The sequence below is a fragment of the Desmodus rotundus genome, chromosome 6 (assembly GCF_022682495.2).
Source record: "Desmodus rotundus isolate HL8 chromosome 6, HLdesRot8A.1, whole genome shotgun sequence".
Lineage (NCBI taxonomy): Eukaryota > Metazoa > Chordata > Mammalia > Chiroptera > Phyllostomidae > Desmodus > Desmodus rotundus.
This window is the reverse complement of record NC_071392.1, coordinates 82,310,320-82,329,421: the sequence shown is the minus strand read 5'-3', so window position 1 is coordinate 82,329,421 and position 19,102 is coordinate 82,310,320. Positions and strand designations below refer to the sequence as shown.

Below are 19,102 nucleotides of genomic sequence, written 5' to 3'. Positions count from 1 at the left end.
TTGGCCCAGATGAGTCTTTGTGGGGGGCGGGGGTGCTATCCTGTGGAGGATGTTTAGCAGCATCCTTGGCCTCCAACTGCTGAATGTCAGTATCACCTTCCCCCACCTCCCACTGGTTTCGATAACCAAAAATGTGTCCAGATGCTGCCAAATGTACCCTGGAGGAGTGTGGGACTAAGTTACCCAAGTTGAGAACCATTCAACTGGGAACCACTCAACTGTTAGGGGGGCAAAGGGGAAAAATTTGGGATAATTGTCATAGCATAAACAATAAAATATAATTTAAAAAACCCACTGTTGAATGAAAGAACCACTCACCCAAAGTAGCTTTTCGAATATTAGATGATGAACTGTATAACATGGAATTATATGTCCATTATACCCAAATCATACTTTACAGTCCCATGAAATATTGAAGACATTGATGCTGAGTTCAGCATGGTTGAAAGTAGAATGTAAAAGCTAGGAAAAAAGCTCTAACACTAGAAATTAAAATAAGACAGGAACCCTTGTAAACAACTACTAACTGAAGAATAAAGCAAAATCCAGATTGAGGATGTCTAGAAAATAACAAAATTGATTTATAAAATCTTAACTAAAACAGTGCTCAGAAGAAAAATTCATGTAGTCAATGTTTATATTGTAAAACCAGAAAAGGAAAAACAACCAAACAAAATCAGTGAAGGCATTCGACCTAAAAAGTTAGAGGTCTATTGAAAAACTCAGAAAAATAGACAAGAAATCAGTAAAAGAAAATGAGATATTAATGAATTAGGAAACAGAGAAACAGCAGAACCAATTAATGAATTTCCTTTTCCTTTGGGAAATTTGTTCTAAGTGAAATCCAGAAACAAGCAAAAATGACTTGATGAGCTACTAATTAATTAACAGGAAAAACAACAGAGAGACATACAAAATAAGAATGAAAAGGGAGAAACAACCGCAGGTTTGGGAAAATTAAAGGAATCAAAAGAGTTCTAGTGTGTAAGAGAGCTTAGGGATTTTTATTTTGTTTACTGATCTGTCCCAGCTGCCTCAGATAGAGGAGTGGCACACAAAAAAAGTCGGTTGACTAAATGAACAAATACATTTGCATTTGATAAACTAGACAACATTGAAAAATTTCAAGAGTAAGAAAAATTTGAAAAATTGATCCTAGATGAGATAGAAAGTACAGAGTCTCCCTATCGACAGAGATGAAATTCTCCAGTAAATTCCACCAACGCTTTGAGGGATAAATAATTTACATTTAATTGAATGTGTTCTAGAGCAGAGAGAGTGAAGAAATCTTGCTTTCTCTTTTCAACAATGGAGTGAGCACAACTTGGTAATAGAAACTAATTAAAGAGTACGCATAAAGAAAACTACAGAGTAGTCTTGTATATAAATGTCAATACAAAAATGCTCAGTGGAGCATTAGCAAATTGTAGCACAGTCTAAAAAAAAAAACCTGAGCAGTTATTTCTGTGTGCTCCTGGTGAGGCTGCCCCTCCCTGACCTCCGTGTGGCCCTCAGCAGGACTTAACGTGAGGTCTACACAGCCCCTAGTCTTCTGACAACTTTTCCCCTTCCTGACAACCCCCACATGCTCCTAGAGATTCCACATAGCTCTACACGGCCTTTGAAGGAAATTTACCAATAGCCAAATCTAAGGGGGACCCTACATAAGTCCATGTAGTTGCTCCTCCCTGCCAGCATACTCTGCATCTCACTCTCAAACTGGCTAAAACACCAGTGCCCAGAGGAGATGAGGATGAAAAGTGATGATCTATTCTTCCCCACCCCTAGCCCTACCCAAGAGAAGTGAGGACGTGGGGATTGGGTATCTGGAGGTAGAAACGTGAAGTCTGTAGTTCAGATTCAGGGAGAGTTCACATTCAAGGGCCAGCGCTCCACAGAACATCCAGATTTAGTTAACCAGTCTACAGTGGTCAGAGATGAAAGTCACCAACAGACTCCTGAAACTGTTAGGGAGTTCCAGAGAAATACCAAGTGTGGGGAATTGGATTTTGCTCAACCTTCCCTAATTCCCATAGCTGTGGTCAGAGTGTGCGCATCTCAAAGAGTTGGAGGCTGCAGACACGGGATCATTTTTTATGTCCCTCTCTTGGCCTCTCGTTGCCCTCAGTGTCATTACCTATGGAAGACGGAGCCCATGGGAGGTCCTCTAGGAGAACAGTCAGGGTAGGCAGATCAAGAAACCTTCTGCAGCCAGGGGCAGGAAGTCCTGGTTGCTCCTGTCCCTGTGTTTTTAGGGACCAGTGAGCATGGTATGCTTTTGGCCTCCTCTCCTTTTCCTGGCAGGTTATGTTCCTATTGATGTGTCTTACCCCCTAGCAGGTCAGAAGCACCTGATTAGGCAGGAGATTGATTTAGGTTAATAAACATCTCTGGGATCATGTAAGCCCCCAGGAGGGTCAACATGATTGGTCATCAATGCCTGAGCTCAGCAAAGCTCTGACGGAGTAAGGCCATTTTTATCGCTGATGTCAATTGGAGAGGCTGGATACCTTGGCAGAGGAATGGTGTGTTAGTTTGCTAAGGCCGCTGTAACAAAGTGCCACGAACCTGGCGACTCACACAACACATTTATGGCCTCACAGTTCTGGAGGCCAGGTGCAGATCTGGGTTGGCTCCTCCTGAGGGCTGTGAGGGAGAATTTGGTCTACGCCTCCTTCCAAGCTTCTGGTGGTTCACTGTAAATCTTGGAGGTTCCTTTCCTTGTAAAAGCATCACCCTGATCTCTGCCTCTGTCCTCACATGGCATCCTTCCTGTGTGAGTTTCAGCATTCAAATGTCCTCTTCTTACGAGGATACCAGTCATACGGGACTAGGGTCCACCCTAATGGCCTCACCTTAACTAATGACATCTGTAATAACCTTATTTCCAAATAAGGTCAGCTTCTGAGGTACTGGGGGCTAGGACTTCAACGTATACATTTTGGGGATACAATTCACCCCAAAATAGAAGGGAAGCTTGAAAGGATTGAGAGGGGAGGGGGAATTGACATGAGAAGCTCATATCAGACTGTCATTCTTCCCTGACCTTCCTGCTTTCTGTCCCCAGCATCTCTGCGGTGACTAAGGGAGGATTCCCCCCTTCCAATCTTTAGAAATATAGGCATTTTTCCCTCTGACAAATGGTGGGACTCTTTTTCCACTGCTTGTCTTTTAAAAATGGTGGGATAGGTGTGGCCCCTCCTCCACCCTAGCCCCCTCAAAATACTTTGAAGGGGTTTGACGGCAAAGATCAGGCGTCAAGTTTCTGCTCTTCACTTTCATTTCTGCTCTCCTTTTCCTTCCCTCTCTTCCCAGAGCTCAGGGTGCGATAGGAACCCGATCAGAGGCCTTTCATGGAATGACTTCAGACCCCCAGCTCCGCCCCCTCCCCCCCCCCCAGCAACAAAACCATTCACATGGTGAAGCAAATCCTCACAGTTTATTAGTAATTGTTTTGAACAGGACATTTTTCAGAGGACAACATTTTAAGTATTAATATTGGAATCAGTGGAAATAATTAGTAGAGATCAATTTTTTTAAGTGATAACTTCTCAGAAGTGTATACTTTCAGGTCATTGAAGATTATCTGTTTGGACAAACATAACTTTTGAAATTATGCCCTGTGAAGGTGACCGAATGTGAGTGAATAAAACATATAGCTTGAGTTGAATTGAAAATAGGCATATCTCTGTTGCAAAATTCTAATAATCTTCTTACAAAAATTACATACAGGAAAATTACCAGTGTCCTTTTGAACTTGCTATCTTGAAATTCACATAATTATCTCAAAAACACTTAAAAAAGTCTTTAGTATAATAATTTTATAAAGTTTCTTTTTTCAGTCCCCCCCCCCCAAAGTCCCCTTTTTAAATGCCTTCTTTCAAAATAGTCATTTGGACCATCTCACAATACAGGGTTTGATTTACATATGTGGACAGCCTCAAGGCATTTCGCACAATGGTGGTCGCATGATGTGTGGGGGAAAGAGTAACAGAGAGGGAAAGTAGGGGTCACCAGGTGTGTGAAGCTCAGGCCCTTTAAAGCCTAGAGGAGAGAACTAGCAGTTATCCATCCTTTAAGCTGGGTAAAAACTAACCAAACATTGGATGGAAACAGCCACCAAATCAGTATGGCTTTGCCGACCCTCTAATTGCTTCCAAACCATTGTTTCCACAGATTTAAACTTTTTCAACATAGCTAAGTCAAAGTCATATATTCCACAGAAGTTAGACCCATCCCCACTTCATCTGCGGGGAAGCACCGGCCAAAGGTCCTGGCACACACGGGAGGGAACAATCATTCAGGAGCCCGTGGAAGTCAGTATTCTTCATGAAACGGGTATTCGGGATGGTCACTCCACCTGCCAAGTCAAGACCCCAAAGGGAAAAATTTCACTCCAAAGTCGCACAGCTGGATACATTACTAGCATCCTTGGACCATTTCACCCACCACTCCCTCGTTCTCTTAATCGTTCCCTCTGTTTCTGACGCACCCTCCTCCCAGTTTTCATCCAGCCAGCTTGTCCGTGGAAGCCCTAGACAGCCCCTGGGTTTCAGTGTGTGTGTTTGGGGCGTGGTGGGGCGGGGCTGGCTGCTGCTACACCCACAGTTTGCTCAGAACAAAACCACAGGCTATGAGTGATGCCCTCCAGGCTCCAACCCCTCCCTCCCTTCTGCTGCCCTGATACAGGCTGCCCCCCACAGGCCAAGGGCCCACGGAACACCCCTCTTCACCACGCTGCCACCAGTTGGGGTCCCCTCTTCTCTTCATAGTCCTTCCTTGCCTTTCTCACTAGGCCTCCTGAGAGTTGATCATTTGAGATCTGGAATGATGACCAGCAAAGTAAGTTTCTGCTATAAGGATGGCTGTGACGATGATGAACCTATCTCTTAAACAGTGTTGGTGGGATAGCCTTTGAAAGGACTGGTGTGTGTATGCGTGCATGCGCATGTGCGTCTAAGACTCAGTTCTTTACAAGTACTCTGAGCTGTAAATTAAAATGTAAATTGAAATAAAATATAAATTCAATTAAGAGAAAAAAAAAAGGCTCTGAAGTTCACTCAAGGATTAACTGGATGAAAGAAAAGCATCATGCATTGCCCAGCATACCTAAATAACACATGTTTTCCACCCCTGGGGCCTAATTTCCGTTCCTCCTTGCTGACTTTCTATCTATTTCCTGGGACAATTAGTTATTTTTCTCAGTGTTTCTAGAATTAGGTATTAAATATGTCGACTGTCAAACCAAATGATGTCATCAATTAACTGTGTAAAAAATATCAGTACATTGGTGGATTGGCTCTATCTTACTAACTCTTATTAATTGAATGATATTTATTCAGTAGAAATCACTTATCTTCAAGAGTTAATAATTAACCTGTACGTGTTTCTTAGCTCCAAGTTTGTGTTCACCCTTTCATTCTCAAGACTAGATGGTACCTTTTGATGTCGATAAGTTTTCCCCCTGGAAAATTCACATTAGGAAGCTGTTTGATTGATTCAGAAATTTGATGTTAACATAGAGCAGTTTCTGACTCTTGAAAAAAAAGTGAGGCCCAAAGTATCCAAATTATATGAACCATTTTAATGAGCATTTCTCAATGTTCCCTTAAAGAAAAGATCGAAAAAAAGAAGGTGACTATCCAGGTGACCTGAAGAACAGGAAATAGTAATAAAGAATGACTAAGAAGAAAAAATATGTGTGTGTATATGTGCAAGATATGTGTGTGTGTAGAGAGGGTGTATATATATATACTGGGTCTAGCAGAGGTAACGCCTACTTGAGTGTGGTTGGTAAGGTGATAATATAGGAGTAATAATTTGTAGTTTAAATTTGAACATTTCACTTAAAATGTCATAGGGTGGGCTTGAGTGTGATATCGTTATGTTACAGAATTCCACGTAACTTACTGTGCCAGACCCTGTATATACAGTCGCTTTTTCTTTTAAAGGACCTGTGGCTGACTCTGGCAGCATCTGAAGGAGTGTGAGGAATGCTGCCGCCGCAAAGTCTCCCAACAGGGGGAGCTGACGCCTTCGAATCTTACAGCAAGCGTTCATCTAAAACCAGCTTCTGGGCTCCCACCCTGGTGCTGTTTCTACCGACTCTCACGTCTCTGTCCCAGGAACTGCTGTTTGTTGCTAACTTTGTTCTAATTTGTGCATCGCTTTGATTTTTAGGAAGAAATAGATACGGCGTTTGAGTAATTGTGCTGCCGTTGTATGAATTTGGTTGTGTCGTATGCTTGCGATGACTAAATTCTCCTCAAAGTCTTTGCCTGCCATGACATGTCCTATGAATGCCAGAAATCTTTTAAATAAAAATGTAGATTTGCAGTAAGTTTCTAGAATGAACATAATTTACCCAGATCTATTTAGTACTCAGAATATGCCGCCAGCGGCCTTTAGCCTTGGGCTCCTGTGGACGTAGGTCCAGTTCACAGAGCCCTCTTGGCTGACGCTGGACAAGCGTCACCACCGCGTGGCACCTGACTCCCCCAGAACTCACATGAGCAGTTCCACGAAGCGGACATTTTTGTTCAAGGCTGCCACGCTCTTCATTTCTTCTTCAGTGAGAGAAAAGTCAAAGATCTGAAATAACGGTAGTAAAAGACAGACTTGGTCATAATGGAAAATGGGTCAAGCTCTGGATCAGGGAGGGAGGGGAGCCAGCAGTCGGAAACCGTCAGAGATTTAGGAGCGTCTCTGCAAATTCTAAGAAGAGGTGGACGAGTGCTGGGGGCCGCCCCACCAAGGTGGAGCAGGAATTTTCTCCTGCACTTTGTCTTTAAGACAGGTCTGCTGGGGACACCTCGCAAAAAATTCCAAATGCCAGGAAACGTTAGCTGAGGACATCTGAAATTCCAGGAATAAAGAATTCTTATTATTTCTGGATAAGATGCTGAACTTTTGATTCTGGACTAGAGCCTTTGAATACTTAAAAAATATTCCTTTGTCTCTAAATTTGCTTCGGTACTTTGAAAAAACTTTTAACTTGCTTTATTTTGTCTTCCTGACCATTTCTCTCATCATTTTTAATGCCTCTTTTTCCAGCTTTCAATTCTTACTACATTTTCATTGTTTTATTTTTTTCTGAGCTGATACACTTTATACTCTGGTTTTATAATAGTCTTTTATTAACATTTTAATATTTTATTTTAGCTTATTTATATTTTTTAACACTTGGTTTATCTGTTTATAATTTATCTTCTCTTTATCTTTCTATCATTTAAATTTTATTTTAGTATATTTAACCATTTCAATCATTTATATTAGTATATTTAACCATTTCAATCTTTTATATAAGTAATACATAAGTAATAATTTCAAAAACTTTTTTTATTGTTATTCAATTATGCCTAATTCAAGTATGCCTAATACTTTTATATAAGTAATACATATAAGTAATATGTATTATTCATGGAATAAATAGTGAAAGTTGTTACCCACCACCCCAGCCCTATTCCCCATCCTAGATATTCTTTCCAAACATTCAACACACAGTAAAAGTATCATGCAATAATTGTATTATATCTTTATTATTCTGCAACTTTCTTCCATTTACAGACTATGTCTTGGTGACTTTTTCTGTCAAAATATACAGCCTGACTTTATTCATTGTTTACTACTGTATCCATAGTATAGATGTAACACAATTTACTTAATCATTCTACCACAGATTGCTTCCAATTGCTTTCCACGCCCCCCCCCCCCAGGCAAACCTTTCTTTGCTTATTTATTATCCAAGTATTAGAGTTTATGAGACTGTGTAAGAAATGAAAAGTTTGCATAACTTACAAACAGTCCTGATTGAACCAATCACGTGTAAAGTGAATCTTTACTCAAGCATCCGTTTTGCTTTTTTGCGCATTCTTTGAGTGTTGGTGAGTCAGCCTCGGACTCCAGGGAGTACACAATGCACCCTAACGGCCCTGTGAAGTTGCAGACCCTCCGAAGGCGGTGAGAGGGATCTTGGAGATTTGCTCTATTATAGGCACACTCTCTTTCAGATGAGAATCGGACACAGTTAAATTTTACTTTGGTAGATATATCACAGAGTATGATTTGGAGAAAGGGGGGATTAAGAATCTCCTTCAGGTGAAGCCCTCTGAAATTTTACCAAAATTACTGTTTTTGTGATCACTTTACAAAAACCTCTGTGAAGTAGAGGATGTCGTGTGATGTTATCATGTCATTTTCTGAAGTGTATACTAAAAATCAACACGGATTCACTCCGTTTCTTCTAAGATTTACTGCACATTTGTGGGTTTAACCTAAGTTTTGTTTAATATAAAATGAGTAGCCCTGGCCGGTGTGGCTCATTAGGTTGGAGCATCGTCCTGTAATGGAAAGGTTGCAGGTTCACTTCCGGGTCAGGGCACCCGCCTAGGTTGTGGGTTTAATCCCCAGTCAGAGCACCTACGGAAGGCAACCAATCGATGTTTCTCTCTCACATCAATGTTTCCCTCTGTCCCTAAAAAGTATGAAAAAATGTCCTTGGGTGAGGATTAAAAAAATTAAAAAATATAAAGCGAGTAAAATTACTTTCATAAATTTCAGTTTCCATTTTAAGATAAATTTCCAAATTCTCTATCCCTCCATTATTTCTATGCAATGTGTTTCCTTATCATGTGGATTGATTTCAGCAATCCTTTTTTTTATGGCCCACATTATCCTATGCGAATGAGGATCTCATATGAGAAAACTGAGCTCCTGATGTTTCTCCCCAAACTTGCTTCTCTTACAGTAAATGTTTCAAGAAGGAGAGAGTATTAACCGATTGAACTGCTGCTGAAGGGTCCTGTAGGTCAGAACCAGGAACTAATTATTGGGTCTGGGAATGTGGGGGTCCCTGGAAACCTTGACGAGAGCGTCAGTCAAGGTTTTCAGTCTAAAACCTTGACAGCGTTTCAGTGGGATGCTCAGGGATAAAGTGAGGTTTCAATGGGTTTCAATGGGGGAAAGGGACTTGGAGGCCATGAGAACAGAATTCTGCTTTGAGGGGTTGACTGTCCACAGGGAGAAATGGATAATAGCTGGAGAGGAACGTGAATGTAGATTGGATTGGATTTGTTGAGATTGGAGGTTATAGCACGTGTAGGTTGATGGCAGTGAAGCAGCAGAGAAAGACCACTGATGATGCAAGAGAGAGAGGGGAACGTCTGAGATTATGGAGAAGTTATTACATATGAGTAATCATAGTTTCCAAGGAATACTGTGGGTATCAGTGGCTGAAATATATAAAACAAGATCACTGTGGGAGAGGAGGTCGAAAACTGTCCCCCCAGGCTATTGAAAGGACCACCTTTGCATTCACTAAGCACTGTGACGGGGGAAGGCTGGGGAGAGTCAAAGTGAGACAGGAGACAGAACCTTCAAGGAGTGGGGCCAGTGGAGGCTGCATAGGGGGTGGTGTAATTTGATATTTTTTATTGTTGTTTTAACATTAAAAATGTGCTGCTTCTGTATTAGTTTTCTTCATTTTACCTTTAATTCCATTTAGTTTTTAACTGTTGCTGACTTATAGTTTAATTTTTCACTACATAATTTTTATTTCTCTGACTTTCTCTTCTTTTACAGTAAACACATGAATTGTTTCCTTTGCCCTTTCTGTTTTGTGGATTTTTACTATTCTTTTAAAATATTTTAAGGGTTTATTTTTACCTCAGTTCTAAAAGGGCATTGTGTTGATTTTGGGGTTTAACACCCAGCAAAGTTCATTGTTATCAGGTGAGCCTAGAACTTAAAGAGTGAAAATTGGCTGTGATTTCCACCCTCATTTTTTTTGTAAATCTGCCCCCCCTTTCATATTTTCTCATGGTGTGCGAATCTCAGAACTCCATCCCTCCCTTATTCTTAGGCGATTGGAAATCTATGAAATATAACATCATTAGTTGCAATGAAAATTTTAAAGAGAATGACAGACTCTTCAGTGCAAAAGTGTGATTTGCTAAGTGACGTCAAGTTCAAAGACTTTAACCTTCCATTGCACAGACCGCGCGTAACCACTTTCAATTTCTGAACAGTAAAACCTTGAATCCATGAAAACATTTGTTTCAGGGGCATGCATCAGAATTTGTTTTTTTAAAAATTTTGATGACCCTACACATTAGCCACGCCATGGCTCTCTTTTTCTTTTAAGTTGGCTGAAAACAGTGTCAATGACTTTTTACTGTGCGCCATTTTGGTGTTAATATACTGTCAGTAGTTGATGTAAATGTCTAGCATCTTTTCCTCTCTTTGCTAATCACAGAGTCCTTTCTTTCCTTTTATGAACTTCCTTTCCACCACCTAGTACGGTTGTTTGTCACGCCCTCAACTCCCGTCCAGGAATGGGGATGTAGCCCAGAGGACCAGTTGAATTATCTAGGGGGTGGCCCATGGCCTGCCAAGGAACAATCAGGGATTGACAGAAGCCCTGACAAAAGTCTTTCTCTGGAAATGTCAACCTTGTAAGACTGAGAGGCAGGTGGACTTTACACCTGAGAAGTTTACAGGTGAAAAACCAGGTGACAGATTTGATAAAGGTGGACCACTGAGAGGATGTTAAGGCCCCAGAGGGGGCCTGTAGAGCAAAGATAGACAGTCCCAGGAACAGAGCTTGACTGATTTGACCAGAGAGGGGAACAGGAATTTGAGACAAATGGTGGGAAGGACAAAATAGCAGTCAGAACTGGAGACAGCATGGGTGGATGCAGGGTTTGCTCCTGGGGTCAGGCAAAGACAGCAGGTATGGGGCAGGTGCGTGTCCTCTGGGGACCTACAGTGAGGTGGAAATCTCATCTTTATTTGCCTTTCATGAAAGTAATGGCCTCTCTTGTGCTTGTGGTGTCTTTATACTTGTGTTCCAGATTTAAGCTTTTGTTTAGTGAGATTACTTTACAAAATGGGTCTGCTATGTTGCAATTAGATTTGAAAACTCTTTTTAGAATTCTTTCACCAAAATTTATAAAGAACTTACAAAACTCAACACCAACACCCCCGCCCCAAAACAATCCAATTAAAAAAATGGACAAAGGGCCTGAATAGACAACTTCTCCAAAGAGGACATGTAGATAGATGGTCAACAGACATAAGAAAAGACGCTCAGCGTCCCTAATCATCAGAGACATGCAAATTAAAACCACCGTGAGATATCACCTCACACCTGTCAGAACGGCTATTGTCAATAAATCAACAAATGTTGGCGAGGATGTGGAGAAAAGGGAACCCTCATGCAGTGTGGGTGGAATGCAGACTGGTGCAGCCCCTGTGGAAAGCAGTAAGGGGTTTCCTCAAAAATTAAAAAGGAAAGTGCCTTATGGCCCAGTGATTCCCCTTCTGGGAATTTATCTGAAAAACCCAAAACACTAATTGGAAAGAATATAGGCACCCCTATGTTATTTACAATAGCCAAGATTTGCAAGCAGCCCAAGTGTCCATCAATAGTAGGTACAAAAAGCTGTGGTACATTTACACAGTGGAACACTACTCAGTCACAAAAAGAAGGAAATCTTACCCTTTGCAACAGCATAGATGGACTTGGAGAATCTTACGCCGAGTGAAATAAGCCAGTCAGAGAAAGACAAGTACCATATGATCTCACTTATATGTGAAATCTAATGAACAAAATAAACTAACTAACCATATAGAAACAGATTCATGGATGCAGAGGACAGACTGACAGCTGTCAGAGAAGAGGGGGAAACAGGTGACGGGATTAAGCCCCTCCCATAAAAACGCCAGGCAACAAAACTCATAGACAGCAGCGTGGTGATTACCAGAGGGAAAGGTGGGATGAACGGTGATGGAAGGAGACCTGGCTTGGGGTGGTGAACACACAATACAGTGTCATTGCGCTTTGCTTTTATTGCACTTCACAGATAATTGTGCGTGCGTGTGTTTACAAATGAAAGGTTTGTGAAACCTTGTGTCAAGCAAGTCTCCTGGTGCCCTTTTCCCAACAGCATTAGCTTGCTTCTTGTCTCATTGTCACATTTTGGTAATTCTTGCAATATTTCACATTATTTCACAAATATTTCACAATATTTTTCATTATTATTACATTTGTTATAGTGATCTCTGATCCGTAATCTTTAATGTTATTGTTGTAATTTGTTTGGGGTGCTGTGCACAGAACCCGTATAAGACAGTGAACTTACTACAGGCACGTTCTCACGGCTCCTTCGACCAGCTGCTCCCCAGTTAACAACCTGGCTGTGGCCTGTAAGTGCTTAACTGGAATGAAGAGATCTGAGTCTCTCACTTTAAATCAAAAGCTAGAAACAACTTGGGGTGGTGAGGAGGGTGTGTCGAAAACGGATAGGTTGAAAGCCAGGCCTGTTGTGACAAAATGCCAAACTATGAAGGCCAAGGAAAAGTTCTTGAAGGAAATTAAAAGTGCTACTCCAGTGAACACAGGAATCATAAGAGAGCGAAACAGCCTTATTGCTAATGTGGCAAAAGTTTTATTGGTCTGGATAGAAGATCAAACCAGCCACAACATTTCCTCAAACCAAAGCCTAATCCAGAGCAAGGCCCTAACTCTCTTCAGTCCTGAAAGGCTGAGGGAGGTGAGGAAGCTGTGGAAGAAACATTTGCAGCTAGAGAGGTTGGTTCATGAAGTTTAAGCAAAGAAGCTGTCTCCTCCATTATGATAAAAATGGGTGAAGTATTGCAAGCATTGCCAAAATGTGACACGTAGAAGTGCCAGGTGAAGCAGCAAGTTACCCAGAATCTCTAGCTCGGGTCATTATTGAAGGTGGCCACACTAAATAACACATTTTCAATGTAGACAAGACAACCTCCTGTTGGAAGAAGATGCCGTCTAGGACCTTCATAGCTAGAGAGAAGTCAGCGCCTGGCTTCAAAACCTCGAAGAACAGGCTGACTCTCTTCGGGGCCAATGCAGCTGGTGACTTCAAGTTGAAGCCAATGTTCATCTACCATTCTGAAAACTAGAATTTTAAGAATTATGCTAAATCTACTCTAGAACAACAAAGGTGGGATGACAACACATTTGTTTACAACATGATTTGCCAAGTGTTTTTATTTTTTCTGTTTGTGTTTTAGAGAGAGGGGAAGGGAGGAAGAAAGAGGGGGAGAGAGCATCAATGTGTGAGAGAAACTTCGATCGGTTGCCTCTTGCACACCCCCAACTGGGGACTGAACTGCAACCCAGGCATGTGCCCTGACCAGGAATTGAACCTGTGACCTTCCGGTTTGCAAGACAACGCCCACCCAACCAAGCCACAGTGGCCAGGGCAATTTGCTAAATGTTTTGAGTCCACTGATGAGACCTACTGGTCAGGGAAAAAAAAAGATTTCTTTCAAAATATTACTTTTCATTGACAATGCACCTGCTCACTTAAGAGCTCTGATGGAGATGTACAACGAGATGAATGTTTTATTCCTGCTAACACAATATCCCTTCTGCAGCGTATAGACCCAGGACTAGTTTTGATGTAAATTGAAAACCTTCTGGAAAGGATTCACCATTCTAGATGGCTTTAAGAACATTCTTGATTCTTGGGAAGAGGTCAAAATAGCAACATTAACAGGAATTTGAAAGACATTGATTCCAACCCTCATGGGTGACTTCGAGGGGTTCAAGACTTCAGTGGAGGAAGTGGTCACAAATGTGGCAATAGCATGAGAACAAAACCCAGAAGTGGAGCCTGAATATGTGACCGAATTGCTGTAATCTTACGATAAAACTCTAGTGGATGAGGAGTTGCTTCTTATGGGTGAGCAAAGAAAGGGGTTTTTTGAAATGGAAACCACTTCTGGTGAAGATCCAATCCATACAGTTGAAACGACAACAAAGGATTTAGAATATGACATAACTTAGTAGATGAAGCAGGGTTTGAGAGGACTAACTCCAATTTTGAAAGAAGGTCTGTGGGTAAAGTGCTATGAAGCAGCATCAACAGAGAAATGGTCTATGAAAGAAGGAGTCAACCAATATGGCAAACATCATTGTTTTCTTGTTTGAAGAAATCGCCACAGCCATCCCCAACATTCAGCAGCCACCAGCAGCCCCTCAACATTGAGGCAAGACCCTCCACCAGCAAAAAGACTGTGACTTGCTGAAAGCTCGAATGGTATTTAGCATTTCTTAGGAATAAAGTATTTTTAAATTAAGGTATGTACATTTTTTGACATATGCTATTGACTTGCTTTATTGTGATACACACTTCTTTGCGGTGGTCTGGAACTGTGCCCGCACTATTTCCAGAGTATGCCTGTAATGTGCAAGTAGCAAAGCAATGCCCAAAATACTAGGAATTGTCTCCAATTCAGCTAAAATTAAACCCGGAAAAGGGCAGAGTGAGCCAGGGAGCTGGTATAAAATAAAATAGGAAGGCATTGCAAATTTCTTATTAATCTAAGCAGAAAATTCTCTAAATTAAAAAAAAACCCTACTTTTTTATATTTTCAGAAGCCGTTTTCTTACCTGAAAGTTGTCTTTGATCCTTTCAGGGTTGAAGCTTTTCGGAATGACAACCACCCCTCGCTGGACGTTGAATCGCAAAGCAACTTGAGCTGCTGTCTTATTGTACTTTTTCCCCAATGAGTTTAGAAGTGGGTCCATTAACAAAGGTGGGGAAGATGTATTCACCCTTAAAAAAAAATGGAAACATGCACTGCGTTTAGCTTGATCAGTGAGGACCAAGGGTCCATCGAGCCTCCTCCTCCTCTGGCTTCCCATTCACCTGGGAACCTACCAGGCCAATTCAGATGATCTGTAACCAGTTTCTCTGACTGCAGAGTCCTCAGGGAAGAGTGGCTCTTGGTGTGGGAAGATCAAAAGAGGCAAATTTATAGAGCCGCCTTTTTCACAAAATAAATGATATATATTTTTTTGATGTGTCTTAACAGAGAGAACTGGGTTAAAAGTAGGCATAGGTGAGAAGAAATAGAGGCACAACTCTTGGAATCAATTAAGGCAGAAAAATTTCTCCTTTGGCCTGTGGAACACATCACAGTAGACGTGTTGCCATTGAATACAGAGATCAAAAACTTCTAAAATGTCAGAATATGGCCATAAAGACTCAGTCGAATAATACCTCAACTAACATTTATGGAGCTTTTCTATTGCAGGCACTGTGAGGTAATTTCATACATTTAGCATAATCAATTCTTACAACATCTAAGTGAGGAAGATTTTATTAGCTCAATTTAAATATGCAGAATGATTTGAAGAGAGTAAGTAACTTAAGTTCACACAGTCAAGTAGAGTCATTTCAATCAAATAATTCACAGGAGCCTCATACTCCACCTCAAAGGAAAAAATTCCTGAAGAGACATGCAGTGTGACTTACCATGTGGGATCCCTACTGGTCCCCAGAGGGCTATACGCGATGATGACAATGTCGTGTTGTTGGCAAAATTTCAGGAGTTTTGTCTGGGTGAAATACGGATGGCACTCAACCTGTGGGATGCATTAAAGAACAGGGCGCAAAATCAAGGCCTTGGAGATGAATGCAATGGTACAGAGTTTTAAAAAAATCCTTGAATAAAATTCATTTAAAAGTATTAAGGATAATGAGATGCCTCCTAAGCATTTTTCCTAACAAGGAAACTGACACTGTTCATATACAGGTGAGATTAATTACAACAAGGTTAGTGAGAGCTTTGTATTAAAAAATAAAACAAAAGCTTCGCTAATTAGGTAGACAATATAAAGATCACACTTAAATTTAAATTTCGGTCGTTACTGGTACAATTAAACATTTTCATATGTTTAACCAGTCTTGCAATTTGTCTTCTGTGAATTGCTTTAGCCCATTTTTCTGTTGAGCCTTAATATTTTTTCTCACTATTTTTTTCATTGATTTTTAATTAGTCTTTTAATTCACAAGGATATGACCCTCTTTTTCTGTTACATTTTTTAAAATCTAATTATTTTTGCTTGCTTTCTGTTTCTGATACTATTTTTAGATTTATCATTTTTATGCTACTAAATCTAACCTTTTCTTTATCATCTTCCCATGGCTTCCTTTTCTACTTATAGCTCTGGAAAACTGAAATTCTTGTGTAGTATTTACAAATGACTTGCTCTTTCTCTTTAACTCTCGATCATGGGGACATTTGCTTTGGAATATGATATAAGGCAAAGATCTAAATTGTTTCCATATAACTGGGCATTTTCCCTACACCATTTAGTGAAAAATCCATCCTTTTGTGCCTAGTTTGTGCTACTTTATTTTACATCAAGTTCTTGTACTGGGGCCTGTTTGTACAATATTTCTTATTTTCTACTTATCTGTATTCTTGCTTCTTGCACTAATCTTACATTATTATAAATATTCTATATGTCTTAATGTCTGGCAGGTCTTACTCCCCCTCATTATTTTTCTTCCAAATTTTGGGGGTAGGTTAGTTACTTTTGTCTGGATTTAAACTTTCAAGCCTTTTTTTTAAAGAAACATAAATTGGGAGAAGTTAAAAGACTTGCCCAGGATCTTATGTAGAGAAGCTGCAGAACTTTCTGACTCCTAGTCCAGGGTTCTTTCTATTCGGTAATGATTGGAATCCCTGGTCACACCCCACCTGCCTGCCAAACTGTACCTGGTTGCTGACTGGTTTATATTTGAGTCCTGGTTTGTTCAGAATTAGCTCCAGCTGCCTTCGGTTAAAATTGGATACACCAAGAGATTTCACCAAGCCAGCATCTTTGCAAGCTTCCAAAGCCTGTGGAGTAAATGCCAATGAATCAAACAAGAAAAAATAAAAGCTTTGCTAATTTGATATACAATATAAATGAATTAAGAAAGAAGCCTTGAAACAAGCAAGAATGAATGTTTATAAGGGTTAATATAAATTCTTTTTTTATTAAAAAATATTTTTAGAGGGGAAGGGAGGGAGAAAGAGAGGGAGAGAAACATTGATTGATCGTCTTCTCTACCCACCTTGACTGGGACCAAACCTGCAACCCAGGCATGTGACCTGACCAGGAATCAAACTGGTGACCTTTCTGTTTATGGGATGACACCCAACCGAGTCATACCAGCCGGCACTTAATATAAATTCTTTAAAAATGAAAGTCCCTGGGTATGTCAATTGTCATTCTGTGAAGCACATAAGTGGTGGAGACAAGCAGGAATTATGTGATTGAGTTTGAGGTGTATTGTACACCATATCTTCCCCTTGTAACGTATACAATGATCCTATTTCTTGAAATTTGTTGAGGCTTTTTTATGGCATGGTACCTAATCAATATTTATAAGTTTGATATGTGTAAAAATATATATTTTCCTGTTTTTGGGTGCAAATCTGCCTCCCCTCTCTGTTTTTCACTCTCATACATATATATACATATATACACATACATACACACATATGTAAAATTAGGGCTAGCTTTTCCAAGTATAAACTTTCATCTTCTCAATAATTGGCTTCTCAGTAATTTAAAGGAATATGTCAGAAATCTCCCATTATAATACTGGATTTATCAATGACTCCATGTATTCCATTTTTAAATATGTTTTCCTATCATTTTTGCTTTATGTATTTTGAAGATATTTTATTGGGTTCAAATTGATACAACTTCTTGGTAAATTAATCTTTTATCATGATGTGGGACCCTTTCCATCCCTAATAATGCTTTTGAATTTTAAGGTTATATTGTCAGATACTAATATAACTATATAACTTTTTCTGATAAATATTTGACTGATAAGATTTTCCCCCAACCTTTAAGGTTTAACTTTCAGCCCTGACCACTGTGGCTCAGTTGGTTGGACATCGTCCTGCAAAGTGAAAGTTTGCTAGTTTGAGTCCGGGTCAGGGCACATGCCTGGGTTGCTGGGTAGGTCCCTGGTTGGGAGCATGGGAGAGGCAACGGATCGGTGTTTTCTCCCCTTCTCTTTCTCCTTCCCTCCCCGTCTCTCTAAAAATAAATAAATAAAATTAAAAAAATAAAAAATAAATTTTAACTTTTACATGTCTTTGTGCTTGATGTGCCTAGTTCTCATCAATCTTTGTCTTTTAGTAGGTGAGTTTAGTTTATATTTATTGCAACTTTAAAAATATTTAGACTGTTTCCACCATCTTAATTTCTTATTTCAGTTCATCCTAATTTTTCTGTTTCTTTTTAGTACTTTCTTTTAAAAAGCTTATATGTTTTTTAAATAAAGACAAGAACTTAACATGCTCATACATTTCTTGATTTACCCCCCTCCCCAACATCTATGAGGTTAATAGTCTATGTACAATTTAATTTCCAATTATTACAGTTATATTTTTCTCTTTTTATTTGATCTTAGAAAGTTTGATAGATAATAAAAACTACATAAAGTTTGACTTTATACATTTCTCGGGGCATCTTTTAGATTTTTGCTTCTCTTATTTAGCGATGGTTTTCAATGTTGGTCTTTATGTGCGAAACTTCTGATCAGTATGTAGATCAGAAAATGTTTTTATCAATGTATCTTTTTTTAAGTTTGATCTTTATTGTATTTCCCATCACCATTTAGTCCCCTTATACCCTCCACCCCCACAATCACCACACTGTTGTCCATGCGTCCTTTTTCCTTTTAGCTCAATCCCTCCACCCCCCAACCCCACCCCCTCACTAGCTGTCATCCGTTCTCCATCTATGAGTCTGTCTCTGCTTTGTTTTTAGTTCAGTTTGTTCATTAGATTCCACGAATGAATGAAATCAAATAGTGTTTGTCTTTCTCTGACTGGCTTATTTCACTTAGCATAGTGTTCTCCAAGTCCATCCATACTATTGCAAAGGGTAAAATGTTCTTTTTTTTTACAGTTGTGCAGAATAACATTGTGTAAATGTCCCATAGTTGTTTTATCCACTCATCTACTGATGGACACTTGGGCTGTTTCCATAACTTGGCGATTGTAAATAATGCTGCAATGAACATCGGGGTGCTTATGTTCTTTTAAATTAATGTCTTGGGTTCCTTCAGATATATTCCCAGAAGTGGGATAGCTGGGTCAAAAGGCAGATTCATTTTTAATTTTCTGAGGTATCTCCATACTGCTTTCCACAGTGGCTGCACCAGTCTGTGTGCCCATCAGCCATGCAAAAGGGTTCCCTTTCCTCCACATCCTTGCCAGCACTTGTTTGTTTATGCATCGTTTCCCTTACAGTTTGACTGGA

General features: G+C 40.0%; 1 protein-coding gene across 1 annotated transcript in view; it reads right to left on the bottom strand.

The window, feature by feature from the left end:
* Nucleotides 1-3,429: 3,429 nt before the first annotated feature.
* AKR1D1 (aldo-keto reductase family 1 member D1) overlaps nucleotides 3,430-19,102 on the bottom strand; it is a 42,299-nt gene continuing 26,626 nt past the window's right edge. Inside the window, exons 5-9 of the mRNA XM_024555150.3 lie at nucleotides 16,552-16,674; nucleotides 15,303-15,412; nucleotides 14,435-14,600; nucleotides 6,509-6,591; nucleotides 3,430-4,360 (exon numbers count right to left, since the gene is read on the bottom strand). Coding sequence (XP_024410918.2) covers nucleotides 4,318-4,360; nucleotides 6,509-6,591; nucleotides 14,435-14,600; nucleotides 15,303-15,412; nucleotides 16,552-16,674 — 525 coding nt within the window. The 3' untranslated portion in view covers nucleotides 3,430-4,317. The remainder of the gene's footprint in view (nucleotides 4,361-6,508; nucleotides 6,592-14,434; nucleotides 14,601-15,302; nucleotides 15,413-16,551; nucleotides 16,675-19,102) is intronic.